Source organism: Ochotona princeps, chromosome 15 (assembly GCF_030435755.1).
Source record: "Ochotona princeps isolate mOchPri1 chromosome 15, mOchPri1.hap1, whole genome shotgun sequence".
NCBI lineage: Eukaryota > Metazoa > Chordata > Mammalia > Lagomorpha > Ochotonidae > Ochotona > Ochotona princeps.
In genome coordinates, this window is record NC_080846.1 from 3,418,856 (window position 1) to 3,438,787 (window position 19,932).

Genomic DNA, 19,932 nt, shown 5'->3' on the forward strand with positions numbered 1-19,932 from the left:
TCCCCTTTGGGCTTGTTTTCTGCCTCGTACTTCTGCCTTCATTTTCCTGTGGTGGCTGTTGATGTGTGTGTGCCATGAGCAGTCAGTTGGATCCAGGCATTTATGCAGCACCACGTGGGCTTTGGGTTTTTTTAATCAATTATTTATTTGAAAGGCAGAGTTAAGAGAGAGGGAGAGAGAGACAGAGAGGTCGTCCATCTGCAGGTTCTCTCCCTACATGGTTGAAATGGCCAGTGTTGGGGGGCCAGAAGTTCAGGTGTCAGCCACCTCCCTGGGCTCCTACCAGGGTGCTGGCTGGGTATGAAAGATAGAATTATGGAGTGCTGAATTTCAGGGTGCTGTTTGGAGAAAGAGACATATCTTCACTGTCAAGTGACTGGGCGGTGGCTTTTCCAGACAGACAGGGAGGGGTGAGGGTCGCAGGCAGGGACCCGTATGTGCCAAGGCCCTGAGGTGGGAGAGAGAGTGGACAAGTCCAGTGCGGCAAGAACACACGGAGCGAAGGGGACAGGTCACCTGGAGGAGCAGGTGGGCAGGTGGCGGCGTGTGCTGAGCACCTGGGGAGCCGTGAGGTTGTGAGAGGCCAGTCCCTCCATGGCCTGGCAGTAGGGCCAGTGCAGGGCTGCACGAGATAGCGGAGGTGGGCAGTGCAGAGTGGGTCAGCTGTACCTGGCCTGTCTCTTCCCACCCCCCTCTGCATAGTTGGGCTGGCAGGCCTTCACCTGCTACCTGTATCCCAGTGTCCCACCCCGGGCTTTTCAGCATTGTCATGGCTGACATCTGGGCTGGGGAGCTTGTGCTGGAAGTTGTCTGCATTGTCAGGGGCCAAGTGGCACTCCCAGGCTCCCCTCAAGATGCTTGGAGCAGCCCCTCTCCTATGACACAGCCTGTCCCCAGGGGACCAGGGGCTTCTGGCGGCAGCCGCTGCTGTGTGCGTTCAGGAACCGGAGCTGGTGTTGCTTGGTGTTTGAGGGAGGGGAGCCAGGGCTGAGGCTTCCTGGAGGACCTCACATTGCCGTCTCTTGCAGGAGAATGGCAGGCAAAGTGAAGTGGGTCACCGACATTGAGAAGTCTGTGCTCATCAACAACTTCGAGAAGCGAGGATGGGTGCAGGTGACCGAGAACGAGGACTGGAACCTTTACTGGTGAGTCAGGAGCCAGTTTCCGGGCAGGCTTAATTCCGCCCCACTGCTGCGGGAGCAGCCTGGAAGGGACGGGGTCCCTGCTGGCGTGTTCTGTCCCCTCTCCCCATGTCCCTGTCCAGGCACATGGTGAATGTGTGGTGGTGAAGGCATGAATGAGTGTGTCCCGGGGCTGTCACCGAGAGGCCACTGCTCCACCAGGAGGCCACGCTGCCAGTGCTGCAGCATGGACATGAGCGGATGATCTCGCCGAGGCTGGTGAGGGCCGAGGCCCGGCCTGCTTGCCCATGTCCAGCATGTCAGGGACTCGATGGGGCTTGCCCACCCCGTGCCTCCCCCAGCCCTGCCGCTGCGGCCGCTAGAGGTTCCTCGGCCACGCCCCTCCTGTCCACTGCTCTCCCCTCCCACCCACTTCATCAGGCTGCCGTTTTCCCTGCTCACCTACAGGTGTCTCTTTGTACTTTCTCTGCCCTCTGACTCCTGCGCCCACTGGCACACACATACTCCCTCCTGACACACACACCTGTGCACACACATGCACTCTATTCTCACACACAGCCTCCTGACATACCTCTGCACACACACACTGTTGCACACACCTGCAGGCATACACACACACCCTTCTGACACACTCACACTGTCCTCACACACACTCTTCACACACACCCCCTCGTGACACACATAAACTCTCTCACACACACATCCTCCTGACACACACACCTGTGCACACACAGACTTTGCCCTCACCCACACACCTTCCTGAAACACTCACACTCTGTCTTCACACACACCTGCAGGCACACACACACTCTTCACACACACACCCTCGTGACACACATATTCTCTCTCACACGCGTCCTCCTGACACAAACACACCTGTGCACACACATGGACTCTTCCCTTACACACCCCCTCCTGACACACATACCTGTCCTCCTACACACTCTATCCTCATACACACCCTCCTGACACACTCATTCACACAGTTGCAGGCACACAAACACACACCCTCCTGACACTCACACAGTTGCAGGCACACATACACACACACCCCTGACACACTCTATCTCACACACACACGCACACACTCATCTCATGTCCTTTACAGACATGATGCTTGCAGGGGTTCGGGGCATGAGGGAGGCCAGAACCCTCCCCTCAGTGAGTCTGTCAGCTCTTGGAGCAGAGCCTGGCGTGCCCACCCTGGCCTTTGCCCCAGGGCACCTGGACTGCCTGATCTGGGTGCCACAGTGGCAGTACCATGTGCTGGACTTCTTCATGTCCCTCCTTGTTCCTCCTCACGTGACCAAGACCCCTTAGAGAGTGAGGGTCTTGCTGGCTGCATTGCAGGGTCCTCAGAGCCTGGCCTGGGCTCCGTGTGGACCACGCCCACCCCCAGCTTCTGTCTGCAGGAGTCAGGGCAGATGGGACTGGCTTTGCACCTAATGACAGCGATGGTCACTTGTGCTATCTTGTTAATTTTGAAGGCTTATTTCTTTATTTACTTGAAAATAGAGTAACAGAAAGTTTCTGTCCTCTAGTTCACTTTCCGAATGCTCACAGCAGGTGCAGCTGGGGCAGGCTGCAGCGAGGAGCCAGGAGCTTCATCTGTGTTTCCTGCCTGGATGGCAGGGAGTCGGGCATCGGGGGCATCTTATCTGCCTGGGTGCATTAGCCAGGAACGAGGTCGGAAGTGGAGTATCTAGGACCCAAATCAGCCCTGCGCTATGGGGCGTGGGTGTCCCACGTGGCAGTTTAACTTGCTGTATCACAAAGCCCCATCTTTCTTTTAAAAAAAAAGTGTTTATATTTTCCATTTTATTTGAAAGAAAGAGCAATCCCCCATCCACTGGTTCAGCCCCCAGATGCCTGTGACAGGCTGGCCGGGCCAGGCTGAAGGCAGGAGCCTGGAACTCGGTCAGGCTCTCACACATGCGTGGCAGGGACCCAAAAACCTGAGCTGTCACCTGCCACCTCCCAGGCTGTGCATCAGCAGGCTTTCTGACATGGGGTGCAGCTGTCCCAGCGGCCTGCGCAGAACGCCCTCTTCTGCCTGCCCTGTCAGCATCTCGGCTCTCTCCAGGCGCATGGGGCACACATGGGGAGTGTTGGTGACACAATTTTGGTGTCTGGCTGGTTTTCTGATGTCTCCATGGAGGAGGAAATAATTGAACGTGAGGTTTGCCTCACAGAGGCCAAAGCCAGAGGAAGCAGGGTCATGGCTCGGTGGGTGCTCAGCAGGCATTTGGAGCTCAGGTGGGAGTCACACATGTCCCTCTCCACAAGAGGGACCCCGGAGCTCAAATGTAGCTCAGCGACGAGAATGCACCTGCTGTTCAGTGGCATCCAATCCCTGGCCTAAGCAGCAGGTGTACCTGTGAGGTCTGAAAAAAATCAGCAAGGCCAAAAACACTGGGTGAAAAACGGAATGTTAAACAGCGTGGCCAAGGCAAAGGGCCTCAGGGGCACGGCTGCTGGAATAGCAATGACGGCTTACAGAGCAGGTTAGAAAACCATGCGCATTTGTCTGGGGTCTGAAAGACACACAAAAATGTGTTTGTGTTGCCATGGCAAGTACACAAGTTCAGTTTCTGTGGCTGAGGGAGGGGGACAGGAGGAGGGACAGGAGATGTGAAAACTGTGACGGCACAAGGGGTGCACACCAGAGCTGCCTCCCCAGCAAACACGCAATCAGGGGCTCCGATGTCCATGCTCGGCACCCGCCACTCGCACTGTGGACAGGGCTGGGCTCCCCGTGCTATGCCTGGCAGCTGTGGTCACCTGGGACTCGGCTGCTTGCTCCACGATGCCCTCAGCTGGGTTAGCCCGGGCTCCCTGCCGTGACTGGCAAGAAATTCAGGGGGGACGGAGGCCACTGCCTAGGCCTTAGCATGCCGCTGTCACCTCTGCAGGATGAGCGTGCAGACCATCCGGAATGTGTTCAGTGTAGAGACTGGCTACCGGCTCGCGGACGATCAGATCGTCAACCACTTCCCCAACCACTACGAGCTGACACGGAAGGACCTGATGGTGAAGAACATCAAGCGGTACAGGAAGGAGCTGGAGAAGGAAGGGAGTCCCCTGGCCGAGAAGGATGACAACGGGAAGTACCTGTACCTGGGTGCGTACCTTCCCCCGACTGGGGCATGTCCGCAGGCTCCTGTGGGAGCCTCTTAGGGCCTCAGGTCTCCAGAATGGGGCCTGGAGCTCAAGTTCAACATCTGTGCCTCTGTCTGGGACATGCCTGGGCCAGAGGAGCCCTCAGGAAAGGCCACGCACTCCTCGACCCTGGGGTGCCATGATGCAAGCCACACCTGGGGGTGACAGCCAAGGCTGGATTGACGGTGTGGGGTCCCTGGGCAGAGACACTAAGCAGCGACTCCAGGCTAACCCGGTCCTTTCTGAGGAGCTTGATGCCCTGACGCTGTGGCTGTGGGGTTGGGCAGCAGAGATGAGGGACATGTACTATGCAGAAGGCCTGTGTGTGTGTGCTCTGAGCTCTGTGTGTCTATGTGAGCTCTGTGTGTGTGTGTCAGTGCTGTGTGTGTCATGTGTGTTAGTCCTCTGTGTGTGCTGTGTGTGTGTGTGTGCGCTCTGAGCCCTGTATGTCTGCGCTCTGAGCCCTGTGTGTCTATGTGAGCTGTGTGTGTGTGTGTGTGTCTATTATGTGTGTTACGTGTGTTAGTCCTCTGTGTGTCTGTGCTGTGTGTTATGTGTGTTAGTCCTCTGTGTGTCTGTGCTGTGTGTGTGTGCTCTGAGCTCTGTGTGTGTGTGTGCTCTGAGCTGTGTGTGTGTGTGTGTGCTGTTAGTCCTCTGTGTGTCTGTGCTGTGTGTGTTATGTGTGTTAGTCCTCTGTGTGTCTGTGCTGTGTGTGTGTGTGTGTGTGTGTTAGTCCTCTGTGTGTCTGTGCTGTGTGTGTGTCCTCTGAGCTCTGTGTGTGTGTGTGCTCTGTGTGTGTGTGTGTGTGCTGTTAGTCCTCTGTGTGTCTGTGCTGTGTGTGTTATGTGTGTTAGTCCTTTGTGTGTCTGTGCTGTGTGTGTGTGTGTGTGTGTGTGTGTGTGTTAGTCCTCTGTGTGTCTGTGGGTGCGTCGCTGGCTGGGCCTAGGTGGTGACTGGCCCTGCCACAGTGGTGGCAGTGGTTTTAGGCTCTGGGCCACTGTCAGGCTGGCCCCTGAGTTCGCAGGGTGTCTGTGTCCTCAGACTTCGTGCCGGTCACCTACATGCTGCCTGCAGACTACAACCTGTTTGTGGAAGAGTTCCGGAAGAGCCCGTCCAGCACATGGATCATGAAGCCGTGTGGCAAGGCACAGGGCAAGGGCATCTTCCTCATCAACAAGCTCTCCCAGATCAAGAAGTGGTCCCGTGACAGCAAGACATCTTCGTGAGTTCACTCCCTGCGCCGCATGCCGGGTCCCGGGTACAGGCCCCTGCCCATCCTCAGCTCATGGGCTCATGCTGGGTGGCCCTTGCAGACCCTCCCTGCCATCTGCTGCAGGCGGCGTGGCACAGGGCACAGGCAGGGCCTTGCAGGCTGCTCTGTCTGTCACGGTGGTTCCTCGGCAGCGAGGCACGCACTCAGGACCAAGGCTCCTGCGTTGAACACGGCCCGGTACTTACAGCTGGCTGGTTGTCGGCTCTTCACCTGAGTGATCGGGGGGCACCGTCACCGTAACAGCACTGCTGCACGGGGGGAGGTGGGAAGGGAACCAGCTAACTCGTGTGTGGTACCTGGAGGAGTGCTAGGTGGGACCCCCAGGCCCGTGGAATCATAGGTCAGCTCACAACAGCCAGAGGCTAGGTGCATTTGAGATGTGCCTAGCTGCTACAGATCACCTCATGGGGGCAGGTGACATCATCTGGAGGTCCTAGGGCTGGGAATACACCTGTCACCGTGTCAGAAGCTTCAGATCTGACTCACTGTACTGCTGAGTGATGGGTGGGGAGCACGGTGTGCTGATGGGTTCCCCTCCTGACAGACGTCCTGGTTGCATCCACATTCTGGCTCTTGGGGGGGTCATGCTGCTGTCCACGTGTGGGATTTTGCATGGACACCAAGGAGTGTGATGAGACCAGGGCTCTTATTTTGGTGGGGACTCACAGTTGTCTCCCCGAGTGGCTCCAGCACCAGCAGCAGGCCCAGTGTCCTGGTTTCGGGGTGCCTGGCAGGTGCACAGAGTTTCTCATCCTTGCTTTAATCCAGGCATCCCTGGGACCATCTGGGGGTGGGGCAGGTCCCTCTGGCTGCCCACCTACTGCTCGTGGCCCTTGCTGGCTGAATGTTTGTGTCTCTCGGGGATTGTACGCTCTGTCCTCTGACCGTGACCACCTCTGACATATCCTAGGTTCGTGTCACAGTCCTCCAAGGAAGCCTACGTCATCTCCCTGTACATCAACAACCCACTGCTGATTGGCGGCAGGAAGTTTGACCTGCGCTTGTATGTCCTGGTGTCCACATACCGCCCTCTGCGCTGCTACATGTGAGCACTCCGGCATCTAGCCCATGGCACCACAGTGCCTGGACAGGCCTGGCCTTGTGGGTGCTGGGCAAGATAAGAATGGCTAACCTGGTGCTAATGTGAAGCTCAGAAATAAGCCTTTTTTTTAAAGATTTACTTATTTATTTGAAACACAATTACAAAAAGATGTGGGGGAAGGGAGAGACAGTGAGAGATTGTCCAACTACAGGTGCACTCCACAAATGGCCACAGTAGTCAGGGTTGGGCCAAGATGAAGCCAGGAGCTCCACTAGGTCTCCCATGTGGGAAGCAGGGTCCCAGGCACCTGGGCCGTCCTTCGTTGCTTCCCCAGGTGCATTAGTAGGGAGCTGGATCCGAAGTGGAGCAGCTGGGACTTGTACCAGGTCCCACCTGGGATGCCGGCATTGTGGGTGACTTTACCCACTATACCCCAGCAAGCAGATCTTTTAAGCTCTTGAGACAGGAAGCCCCTCTCGGAAGAGGGCACTGCAGGGTCTCCACCTTTTGCTTCGTCTGAGAGTTTGCCCGCCCCGGTTTCCTGCCTAGGTATAAGCTGGGTTTCTGCCGCTTCTGCACGGTCAGGTACACCCCGAGCACCAGCGAGCTGGACAACATGTTCGTGCACCTCACCAACGTGGCCATTCAGAAGCATGGGGTGAGTGTGTCTCTTCAGCAGGGGGTCACATGCGCCTGGTGGGGCGCCTCCTATCTCAGGTGGCAGAAGACGGGAGTCCTGGGATGAAATCCCAGGTAAGCGAGGCCTGACCTCAGGCCCTGGCACTGCCCAGGAAGGAGGCTCTGGGCAGTAGGTGTGGCTGACCCCAGGCACCTGAGCTGGGTTTCAGGCTGGGGTGGGAGCAGGGGACACTTGGAGAGAGAAGGCTCAGATTCGAATCCATGCATTCAGTTCTGTGACCTCAGGCAAGCCAACTCCCTTCGTGAAGCTAGTTCCCCGAGTGTAGACGGCTAGGACAGTATCAGTGACGCTGTCTGGTTTTGTTGGGGCTGAGTCGTGATAAAGCTGTAAAGGACTGAAAATAGCCCAGGTGGAAAATCCGGGACCCACTGCACATCCCGGTCCAGGGGCAGTGACCACGGGGGCCTGCGTCATTTCCCGTGTCAGCGGCATCCCAGGAGAGTCTGTGCCACATGGCCCTCGCCCAGCGAAGGATCGAAACCCACCACACGAAGCGTGTTTTCTGCTGTGTGTGCCTCTCTTTCATGCCGTGGAGAAGTCAAGACAATCCTGAAGTTGAACCTCTGTACGTTGGACACCATCTGTGTGCATCACAGGGTCGTAGAAGGCTGCTGGAAAGAACTCCCTTTTGAAGTATTCCCGCTTCACTTGCTTGAAAGGCAGAGGCTTTACTGAAGCACTCCCCAAATGCCTGTAGCAGCCAGGGCTGGGCTGGGCCTCTGCCAGGATCCCAGCATTCGTCCAGGTCTCCCACGTGGGTGCCAGACACACACACAATTGGACCATCAGCCAACGCCTGCGCTCGCACATTAGCAGGGAGCTGAATCAGAAGTGGAGCATCAGGAACTTGAACCTTCACTCTGCTGTGAGGTGTCAACATCTCAAGTGGCAGCTTGACCTACTGCCCCTGAACACCCACAGCCATGTACTGGCTCTCTGGCTCCTTCGTCCATCCTCCGCTCGGCGGACGACGCCTGGACGCTGAGTTGGTCCTGTCCCGAGTGCCGAGGGTACCGCAGTGGACATAAGCAACACTGGCCCCTGCATACGTGGAGTTAGAGCTTAGGGCGGGAAGGTGGCCTTAGGCAACAATGAGTCACTAAAGATCATGCAGTTACACATAAGGAGACTGTGTAGAAGAGCAAGGGACAAAGGACGCTGCTCGGTGCTCGGGAGGGCTGCCCAACACAAGCGCTGAGCTGAGCTCTCCAATGGAAAGAGAGATCTCCATTGGTGGGACAGTGTGCCCCGAGGCCCCGTGGCAGGCGTGTGCCCAGCATGAACACAGCAGTGTGAGAGGGCCGCGAGGGCAGGACGCGCAGGACGTGCTGTGTTTGTGCGGCTCAGAGCCGTCACCCGGCCTTAGTGGGAACCCCAGGTCCCATCTCTGCAGAAGGCTCTTCCATTGGGAGCTTTGGATGCTCTGAGTGCAGGAAAGGTTAGTGTTGGCAGATATTAAGCATTTCCTGGGCATCAGCTCCAGAGTTTGATCAGACAGGCCTGGTCTTGTGCGAGTCACCCACCCGTGGGCTTCACGTCTGTCTGGGCAGCTGTGGTTACCTTGCAGGCCCTGAAACGACAGTGGCCACAGTTTCCTGGGGTGCAGGTGGGCTGCACTTCACCTGCCTGTCGGGGTGTCCTGGAAGCACAGCAAGCTATCATCATTGTCTAGTCTTGGAGGGCAGAACGGGGAGGCCTGGGAAGATGGTCTTCCAGGTAACAGAACACAAAACCACCAACCAGGCCTGGCACGGTAACCGAGTGACTAAATCCTCGCCTTGCGTGCGCCAGGATCCCATATGGGCACTGCTTTGTGTCCCTGCTGCTATGTTTCCCATCCAGCTCCCTGCTTGTGGCCTGGGAAAGCAGTGGAGGACAGCCCAGAGCCTTGGGACCCTACATCCACGTAGGAGACCTGGAGGAGGCTTCTGGCTCCTGGCTTTTGATTGGCTCAGCTCTGGCCATTGCAGCCATTTGGAAAGTAGACCAGAGAATAGATCTTTCTCTGTCCCTTCTTCTCTGTGTTAAGTCTGCCTTTCCAATAAAAATAAATAAATCTTAAAACAAAACAAACAAATAAAAACTCCAGCCTTGGGTGAAGGCCAGGTGGGGACATCAGACCTTTTAGCCTCTTAGCCAGAAAATGGCCATGACTACCACGAGCCTCACAGCGCACCGAGCAGAGGCGCGGTCTCTTCCCTCTGGGCTGCGGGGCTAGAGCTGGGAAGCTCCCCTCGTTTCCTTTGGGGAGAAGCAGAGGGTGCTTTCCCAAGTCCATGGGCGGCCCTCGATCTGACCCCACATGGCCAGGCTTCACGTGTGGTTCTGGGCATTGTAGGTGCTGCACTGAGTCACGTCCCACGGCAGCAACTCCAAGACACCTGCTTTGGACTTGGAGCAGAGACTTCCCTGTTTCGGGACCAGGTGTGGAGCAGATGGTACCTGGAGGCAGGGGGGTAGCAGAGCAGACCTTGGTCCTGGCACCAGGAGCTCTGGGACCAACAGGGCTGACTGTTCACGCCCACGACTGCCCGAGGCCAGGAGTGACCTGCCCTTGCTGCAGCTGTGTCATGGGCCCCCTGAGCAGACAGGAGGAGAGGGCTCAGCAACAGATGAGGGGAAGAAGCTGTGGGGTGCATCCTGGCAATGGGGGGTTTGGAGACTGGGATGAAGGAAGGCTTGGAGGTCATTGTCAGTGATGCTGCCGCAGACATGGACCTGTGCCTGGTGCCTGCTGAGTTAAGGCGGTGTCTCCATCCCTGGTTTTCTTTGTGTCTCCTTTTATAAATTACATGGGCATCCCTGGGAGTGTTAGACCCTGCTGTGCTGTGCAGCTGGCACCACCAGCCGGTTCAAGAGCCTTGTCTCTCTGCAGCTGTGCCGCGAGTTAAGCCACCACCTGCGCTGCCGCTCTTATCCTGTGTGAGCACCAGTTTGAATCCCGACTCCTCCACTTTTTTTCTTTTTTTTTTTTAAAGATTTATTTATTTTATTACAAAGTCAGATATACAGAAAGGAGGAGAGACAGAGAGGAAGATCTTCCATCTGATGATTCACTCCCCAAGTGACCCGATTCGAAGCTGGGAACCAGGGACCTCTTCCAGGTCTCTCACGCGGGTGCAGGGTCCCAAGGCTTTGGGCTGTCCTCGACCGCTTTCCCAGGCCACAAGCAGGGAGCTGGATGGGAAGTGGAGCTGCCGGGATTAGAACCAGTGCCCATATGGGATCCTGGCGCGTTCAAGGTGAGGACTTTAGCGGCTAGGCCACTGCACCGGGCCCTAGGCTCCTCCACTTTCAATCCAGCTCCCTTACTGATGTGCCTGGGAAAGCAGAGGAAGAAAGCCCAAGTACTTGGGCCCCTGCACCCACGTGGGGGAACTGGGTGAAGCTCCTGGCTTCAGCCTGGCCTAGTGCCTGCCCAACTGTTGTGGCCATTTAGGGAGTGGACCAACAGATGGAAGATCTCCTGCCTGTTAACTGCACTTTTTAAATCAATCAATTAAAAAAATGTTTAAGGCAAAGAGAGCTTCTGTTCACTTTCCTTCCCAGGTGCCTGCAGTAGCCAGGGTGGGCTGGGCGAAATCCAGGAGGCAGAAACTGTGGATTCCCCCTCACGGCTCCTTGAGGTGTGCGTGAGGGGAAGCGGGGGCAGAAGCAAGGTCGGGACCGAATCCAGGTGCTCTGACGGGACACAGGTGTCCCCAGGGGCTTCTTCACCACAGCACCAAGCACCTGCCGCTGAACTCTCTTCATAGGTGAACCTGTCTGTAGAAAGAACCCGAGCAGACTGAGAGGGATGGGGCTTTGGCCTCGCCTTTTTCTCAAATTGCTTCTCGTCATAGGTAGGGATCACATACGGGGTTTCCGAGTCTCTCTCCAACTCTGCCTTTCAAGTAGGTGAAGTTTTCTTTAACTCATGGCTGTTAATGGCCACATCTTTCCACACAATGTATGTGTGGATGTGTATATGTGTGTGTACTAGGAGGCCCGGGTCCCGTGGGGCCCACTCGCCTTGGTGCTGGCTATCTCCCCACAGCCAGCAGGTGCTGGAGGAGAGCTGTGGGAGACCTGGAGAGCAAGGGGCTGGTATGGCACCGTGCCCAGCCTGAAGTCTGCCCCTCTGCCACCCACAGGAGGACTACAACCACATCCACGGGGGCAAGTGGACTGTGAGCAACCTGCGGCTGTACCTGGAGAGCACTCGCGGCAGGGAGGTCACCAACAAATTGTTCGACGAGATCCACTGGATCATTGTGCAGTCCCTGAAGGCCGTGGCGGTGAGTGGCTGCCGGGACGGGCCCAGGAGCCCAGCGGTGATGATGGCCAGGAGACACGATGGGGCTACTGCTTTGTCTACTCTGTGTCTGTCAGGGACCAGGTGCTGTTGGCAGTCAGCTTTCTGCCAGGGGTCCCCAGACTGCGTGGGGCTGCTCTCGGCCTCTTTGCTTTACTGTGTGAACTCAGATAGAAAGCCCCAGGGCCTAGTCGTTTGCTGCAGAGGTCTCTTGAGGGCCGTCCTCCTGAAGCCCCTGGTACCTGGTGGTGGGACATGGCTGGGGACAAGTGCGGAGTCCTGGGCTCAGTGTGATGGCAAGTGAGGCCCCACCACACCCCGAAAATAACTTTGTCCCAATTGTCCCAGGTACGTTGTTGGTGACCTGGGACGCTGAGGCCAGTGTGGGCTGTCTGTGCACCATGGCCTGCAGAGGGCAGCGTAGTGCCGGGGAAGAAAGTTAGTGTGGGTGGTTGTGTGGCAGCAAGGCCTGAGTGACCCAGCCAGTCCTGCCCATGTGTGCCCAGCTCCATCTCCCCTGGGAGAAGCGTGTCCCTGCTCCGGAGGCGCCTCCTGGGCCTCAGCTTCCCCAGCTGACACGCCGTTGCATCTTTAGGCCTCTGGGCATCTCCAGAGCAGGTAGTTTGCTTCTGCAGTTCGTATTCACTTAGAAGGGGTCAGCCCTGCTGACACCATGTCCGCAGGGCATGAGGGCCAAGGTAGACCAGGAAGCTGCAGGAATGGATGGCCAGGGCCTGCTGTGGGGGATGAGGTGGGCTGTCGGGCCCAGAACCCAGATGGAATGGGATACCGAGAGGCCCAGGTGGGGAAGGGGGAGCAGGGCCTGTGTTCACAGAGCCCTGGAGACAGCAGTGTCAGGGGGAGTGACAGACGGCTTAGCACAGGCTTCCTGGGCCAGAGGTCTGGGCCCTGGCTGTGGCCAGGATACCAGGCCTTCCAGCCCCTGGTGCCCCGGAGCCCGCTGTCCTCCACAGGGAGTAAGAAGGTGCGCCCAGGCCCCCTCCCTTTGCTGCATCTCCAGCTCAGTGACAGCCGTTGCCTGGGCAGGCCAGCACCAATGTGCCCATGGCCTCACTCCTGTGCCTCCAGCAAAAGTCTGGGTGGGTGTGCAAATAGGGCCAGTGAGGGCCCGGGACTCTGCATAGCAGGCCAGCAGCTGCTGTTTCCCAAGGTCCCTGGGGAGCAGCAGCCCCAGGTGCCCCTGGGCGACATGGAAGGGAAAATCACCCTCTTGGGCCACAGGGACAGGGATGTGCATTTGTCACTGGGAGTGGAGGTCCCTGGTCTCGCACCTTGGTACCCAGCAGCTGGCAACAGGAATATGTCCAGGATGAGGCTGGGAGGGCCTTGGCCCACCACAATCCCCAGGTGCCCACTCAGGGCAGCCTCACATGGTGCCCCAAGGAGTGGGAGGGAGGACACCAGTGACTGCGCCGTGAGCCTCCTTGAGCTGGTGGGGGCCGGGCCCGGCTTGTGCCCTGTGGGAGGGCCTGGGGTGGAGGGGCGGGAGCCCTGGGCACCGGCAGTGACCTGCTGCTCGCTCTCCCCAGCCGGTGATGAATAACGACAAACACTGCTTCGAGTGCTACGGCTATGACATCATCATCGACGACAGACTCAAGCCCTGGCTCATCGAGGTGATGCCCAGACTCCGGCCCCCACAGCCCCGGCAGCGCCCCGCCCCGCGCTCCTCAGGCCAGGACGGACCGCCCATGCCCGACTAGCCACCTGGTGCTGGTGGGCCCAACCCACACGGAGGGGCTGTGTCCGTTCTCACACGGCCTGGCAGGTGCCCGCTGCGAGCGGCCTGAACTGAGCCCTGTGGCCGCCAGCGTTCCCTCTGCTCCCCAAGGAGTAAGTGAAGAAATGCGGTTTTGTTCTTTTTCCCTCTCTCAGGTGAACGCATCACCGTCTCTCACCTCCAGCACGGCCAACGACCGCATCCTCAAGTACAACCTGATTAACGACACGCTCAACATCGCCGTCCCCAACGGCGAGATCCCGGACTGCAAGTGGAACAAGTCCCCCCCGAAAGAAGTCCTGGGCAACTATGAGATTCTGTGAGTGGGCGGGGCTGTGGGCTGGCCTTCCACCTCCCACTGGGCCTGTGTGGGCAGAAGGACGGGTGGGCGCGACACTGGACACTGACTTCCTTGCTCAGCATTAGAAGCACTCCCCACGTGGCAGACCTGTGTCGGCCAAGGCAGTGGGGACAGGGAGCTGGTATCACGCCGGCTGCCCTGGCTGCACCCCATGCTGCGCTGCGTGACAGACGTTGGTGGATTCCCCACGCTGTCCACGCCTCTGTGGGGTCACCTGCTGAGCAGGGTGAACCAAGTGGGAACAACAGCTTGGCAGATGGTGCTCACTGCCTGTCCCTGCAGCTGAGTGGGTGGTGGACGTGCTGGCATTGTGGGTCACATGTAGTCACACACTGCCTGTCCCTGCAGCTGAGTGCGTGGTGGACGTGCTGACCCCATTTTATAGATGTGGGAACAGAGGCTTGGGGCAGGACAGGGAAGTGTGGGTAGCAATAGAGGGGGGAGCCCTGCCTTCCAAAGGGCATGGTGGGCTCAGCAGGATTCCTGGTGCCAAGGATCATGACATGGCTGCCACAGGGACTGCCCCGGAGTGTGCCGCAGGGCCTCGGAAGCCGAGATGATCACAGAATGGGGGTGTGATGGAATGCCCAGGCTCCTTGTGGCCCCTGCATCCGCAGCTGTCTGGTCCTCGTGTGCAGTCCTCAGTCCTCAGCGAACTGCACTCAGGACTATGGAGGGGACCTGGCTTGGTCACCAGCACGGGTGCCACTGGGCAGGGACAAGGAAGCCAGACAGAAGAGGCACAGAGGCTCAGGTGTGTCAGCAGCCCATACCCACGCCCCTGTCAGAGAGAGCTGTGTGCTCAGCTGGAACTGTACAACAGCCCGGGGAGACACATATGCATCTCAGGCTTGTGGCTGGCAGTGGGATTCGAACACAGACCCTGGCCCTGGAGTCCTTGCTTCAGCTGCCTCCACCTCCACCCAGGGTGACGTTGGTGGTTGTGTGCAGTGACTGCCGCCTGGCGGGGGAGAAGGTGAGGTGGGCTCATTGAGAGAGGGATGCAAGGCTTCCCGGCCATGATCGCTCAGGCCCATGGGGCACAGGTGGGAGAGAGGACGGACTTCCAGTGTGGCCTCTCGCCGGGGGCTGAGTAGGCAAGGGTGGGAGTGGTCAGAGAGGGGAGTGCTGGCTGCAGGAGGGTAGACAGCGGGCACTTGACTCTGGGGACGGGGAGAGTTGATAGGAAGTAAGCTGGGGCGAGCTGGGGAGGGCGTGGCACGCCCTGGGATTGGGGGCTCATGTGGGGAGGAGGCCAGGGAATTGGATTCTCATCTGTGTGGTCTCTGGGGGTCACTAGCAGCTGTGACGCTTGCATCTCCTAGGATTGGGAGGCAGTGACCTGGAGGAGGAGCAGAGCGGGCGTGGGCAAGTTGAGCTGCGCTGCCCTGAAGTAGCCAGGAGGCCCAGGGTTGGCTGGTAGAAAACTGCCCCATGAGGACCCCAGGATGTGGGCCAGTGGAGGGCATGGGACTTGCTGATGACATCAGGGAAACAGTATGCCCCTTGGGGTTGGGCTTGGACAGGCTGGCCAGGAGAGTGGGGGCTGGGCAGCTTGGCATGGGAAGGGTGCTGGGAGTGAGTTATGGTCAGGTCTCCTGGGATTGGTCCTAAGCATGGGTGGTCAGGGACTGTGGGTAGGGAGGGGATGGTCTCACCCATCCCTGTGGGCCCGCTGGGTTGCTCTGCAGTCTGCCTGGGCAGGGGACGGTTACTGGGGTTACTGGAGTCCCCATTTCTGCATAGACACAGGGGTCTAGAGCCTCTACTTTGTTTTGGAAAGAATAAGGTGGCCCCTTGGCCACCAATGTGAGCTCCTGTGCGTCCTGGGACTGAGAGCCAGCATGCCCAGCAGGTGGTCCCTGAAGCAGGGTGAGACCTAGTGATGGGTTGGCCCTGGGCCAGGTACGCTGTGTCTCACCCCAGGGTTCCCAAAGGCCTTCGAGAGGTCTGGCAGGGTGAGCTCACATGCGCCAGGTCACATTGGCCCCAGCCCTGGGAGCAAGTGCCCTGGCTGTGTCCCCGGCCCTGGGAGCAGGCGCTGTGGCTGTGTCCCTGGCCCTGGTAGCAGGTGCCTGGGGTCCTGGGAGCAGGCACCCTGGCTGTGGCCCTGGCCCTGGGAGCAGGCGCCCTGGCTGTGGCCCCGGCCCTGGGAGCAGGTGCCCGGGGTCCTGGGAGCAGGCGCCCTGGCTGTTTCCCCAGCCCTGGGAGCAGGTGCCCGTGGCCCTGGGAGCAGGCACCCTGTCTGTTTCCCCGGCCCTGGGAGCAGGTACCCGTAGTCCTGCGAGCAGGCGCCCTGGCTGTGGCCCTGGCCTTGTGGCACTTTACAGCTCACCTCCAGGGCCCTGTTGTGCTGTTGCCATCACAGTTTATACCCCAGCAGCAACCAGAATCTGCCTGTCTGGCCCACAGGTGAGGCCTGTACGTAGGCGAACCCCCAGAACCGCGGGCTGGGCTCTGCCTGATTCTTTTCCCTGTTAGCTCAGGAAGCAGCTAGACGGGCCTGGAATCATTGGTCTGTGTCTGCTGCCAGATGCCCTGTTTTGTTTCATGTTCTAAAAGCTGCACAGACAGCACAAAAGCCTGGTCACAAGGCCAACCCCGTGGGGTCCTTTGTGCCATTCACTCAGCAGATTCTCCCCCAGCCTGAGAGAGGCGCTGGGGGCAGTCCTGGGCCAGCCAGGCAGTCACCCCAGACCCGAGTCATGAGGCAGGTGGCATGGCATTACACCGACAAGGGTACCCCGGGCAAGCAGAGTGCTGGGGCATCCCAGCAGAAAGGCCCAGGAAGCCGACCAAGAGTGAACTGGCAGGAGATGGCTGGGGAGGAGGTGCTGTCGTGGGACGAAGCGGGTCCTCCAGTGTCTGCCCCGTGGACGGCCGGGAGCAGGGTTGGGCTTCCTCCTCCCTTCCCCGACTTGTCTCCTGCAGACATTCTCCCTTAGAAGGTTCTGGTGCACCCCACCTTCAACCACCAGGCTCTGGTTCTGGAAATGCACTCGCCCCCTCTTCCCTGAGCCTGCAGAGTCCAGCTCCTGTTTTAGGAGCCCACAGTTGAGTAGTCACAGGTGCCTGCATATGGCCGAGTGTCCTCAGGAGGGCACTGGGCAGCCGGGAGCAGGGCTGCATCCCCTCTCAGCTCTGCAAGGCATCAGGCTGCCAACTGGGAGTCCCAGGTTTAGTCCTGCCTCTGCCACCCAGTCCTGAGTCAGCAGGGGCAATGAAGTCCCTTCCCTAAGCCCAGTCACTGGGACCCAACCTGCCACCGCCCTTGGGGACACCCTGAGAGAGGGCCGCTGCCACAGCAGGAGAAGTCAGGGCTTCATTCAGGCGTCCCAGCCCAGGGGGTCAGGAGCCCAGGGTCTGATCCAGCTCTCTCAGACGCAGCTCTCCCAGGTGGGCTTCCTACACCACCTGGCTCATTCAGAAGTAGCAGTGACAACGCTACCCTACTTGCAAAGCAGCCAGAAAAGGCAAAGGCGGGCGCCCCAGTGCAGAACTGCCTGCCCATTCTGGCCCTCTTGGCAGGCCTCTCACCCCGCATGCTTCCTGGAATGGGATTGTCGCTCCGGCCTGTGGGTACGTAGGGTTCCAGACACGATCTCATGCCCCAGGCTGACTCAGTGGCGTCTCATGTCATCGATGTCATTACCACATTCCTACTGAGCTGTCAACTGCGGGGAGTGGGGCCCATACGCAGTAACCCAGTGGTCCCAGGTTCTGTGGCCACCTGCTGGGCAGGTGGGCAGGCCAAAGCTGCTTCCCTGGCTGAGGTCAGTGGCCAGGGGTGGGAGGCCTGGTGCTGCCACCTGCTCAGTGCAGGGGTCACAGTGACCCCAAAGACATTCCTGTTTGCAGGTATGACGAGGAGCTGGCCCAGGGCGACGGGACTGAGCGTGAGCTGAGAACCCGCTCTGGTCAAGCACTGGGGCCCAAGGGGAGCCGGTCACGAGACTCCGGGAGGACCGTCCTCACCACCTGGAAGTGACTGTCTGGGAGGACCACCGACCCCAGCCTCCTTGGTGCTCGCCTCTGCCGGAGCCCTGCTGCGGTGCAGCTACCGTCCCCCGCCCTGCAGCTCGCTGCCTTCCCCTGGCTCGCAGTGAATAAAGGTGCCCCTTTGGAAGGTGTAGTGTCTGTTCCCTGCAGCGTCGCCAGCCTGCCCACAGAGCCGTGCGACCCTGGTCCCCTGGCAGGAAGTAGCCGCCCGTGTGGGCTCTAGTTTGTTGTGGTGTGTTCATGTTGGTAAAGCTTTTGTGCAAGTGCAGATGGCCACTGTGGCCGGCAGTGTCCTATCGGAGTGCTGGCTTGAGTCCTGGCTGGTCTGGGTGTCAGACCCAGCTCCCCACGCTTGTGCCAGAGAAGCAGCAAAGATGGATTGAGTCCTAGGGTCCCTGCTGCCCATGAGGGAGACCTGCATGGACTTCCTGGCTCCTGGCCTTGGCCTACTCCAGCCCTGGCTGTTATGGGAAATGAGGAGTGAACCAGCAGATGGGAGCTATTTCTCCCTTCTCTGTCGTGCCACCTGTCAAATAGTCTTAAGGAAAAAAAAAGAAACGTTCTGGCTGGTTCTGCTGCTGCCGTGTGTTTAATCAGGCTGCTGTTTGGGTTTGTCATTCCTCTGACTTGATTCTGAAGAAAACAGTGTTTGACCTGTGCAAAGGCCGCTGCCTGGGTGCCGTCAGGAGAGAGGCGCTCATGCCGCTGGCCCGCCTAGGGTCTGTCATCTGTCAGAAGGTGTGGCGGGCAGGCCCATCCTTGGCTGTGTTGGAGTCAGCAGCCATTGGCGAGGACAGCCCCAAGACGGGTGAGAGCACTCGCTGAGCCCGTGGAGGCCCCGCCCCTCTGCTGCCCGCAGGCGCCGTGCGTCACAGGACCTGAGCAGCTGCGTGCCCTTGGCGCGTGCCTCGCACAAACTCCTTCCAGCTTTGGGCGAAGCAGTCTCAGATGTGTGCCCACGGCACCCGTCACACCTGTGTGTGTGTCTGCACAGATTTTTTGTTATAAAAACGGAGGAGCAGAGACGTCTTCCATACGCTGGCTGCAACAGCTGGGACTGAGCCAGGCTGAAGCCAGGCTCTTTTTTTTTTTTTTTTAAAGATTTATTTATTTTGATTACAAAGTCAGATATACAGAGAGGAGAGACAGAGAGGAAGATCCTCCGTCCAATGATTCACTCCCCAAGAGAGCCGCAACGGCCAGTACTGCGCCGGTCCGAAGCCAGGAACCAGGAACCTCTTCCAGGTCTCCCATGCGGGTGCAGGGTCCCAATGCATTGGGCCGTCCTCGACTGCTTTCCCAGGCCACAGGCAGGGAGCTGGATGGGAAGCAGAGCAGTGCCCAGATGGGATGCCGGTCCCCTGCAAACCTATCAATAATGTTTCACTGCGACCCTGGAGGAGCATATCTTTTTAGGTGGGTATGGCCTGCCTGCCTAGGTCACTCCGCTTTGTCTTGCCCCAGGGGCACTGACCTGTCCCTTCATCCCCAGTTCTCCGGTGTTACTGCTGCCTCCCAGTAGAGCTGGGGCCCCCGGGTGGGAACACGGACCCCTGTCTGAGGGTCAGGATACCGGGCCCTGTGGAAGCAGGCAGCTGGGAGTTGCCAGTGTCCGGTTGCCAGGTGAGCCTACGATGTGGGTCCACGTCAGACGCCGACAGCCACGTCATGATGTCACGGCCAGGGCAGGTGCTTCCTCCAAGCACATCCAGAACACACTTCCCTGCAGGAAGTGTGCTGTGTCCTAGGCAGGCCTGGGAAGCCACACCCTCCATCGCTCAGCCCAGGCTCTCCCAGGAAGCTCACGTATAGCCGTGCGGGGTGACCATCCTGCTGCTCCTGACAGGTGCCATCCTGTTCTCCCTCTCCGTGGGGTTGGCCTGAGTCTTAGGGGGCTGGGTTGCACCACCTGGTCTTCCACATGGTCTTGGATTGGCTGTATTTTCTCAGCACCTGTTCCGTGGCACTGGGGCCTGAGTGGGGAATGCACGCCTCTCCCATCACAGTCCCCAGGCCTGGCCTCACCTTCTCAGTGCCTACCCATCACATCCAGCTGGGCAGAAGGCCTTTGCTGACAGTGGTCCTTTCGCCCGTGGACACTGGCTCCTCAGTGTCTTCCCTGACTGGGGAGCTGCCCCTTGCTGCCCTAAGCACCTGGCCCGGGTCATGGGCCGCAGGGAAGCCGGAGCTCTGTGCTAGAGTTCAGTGGTTTCGGCTGGCC

The 19,932-nt window shown here is 58.9% G+C and overlaps 1 protein-coding gene across 1 annotated transcript; it reads left to right on the forward strand.

Annotated features, from left to right (window-relative positions):
* Positions 1-1,028: 1,028 nt before the first annotated feature.
* Positions 1,029-17,838, forward strand: TTLL1 (TTL family tubulin polyglutamylase complex subunit L1). Its single transcript, XM_004589445.2, has 9 exons — positions 1,029-1,145; positions 4,055-4,263; positions 5,343-5,523; positions 6,485-6,619; positions 7,166-7,274; positions 11,450-11,593; positions 13,161-13,247; positions 13,507-13,670; positions 17,571-17,838. The coding sequence occupies exons 1-9, from the start codon at positions 1,033-1,035 to the stop codon at positions 17,698-17,700; spliced, it is 1,272 nt and encodes a 423-aa protein (XP_004589502.1). The 5' UTR covers positions 1,029-1,032; the 3' UTR covers positions 17,701-17,838.
* The last annotated feature ends 2,094 nt before the right edge of the window (positions 17,839-19,932 follow it).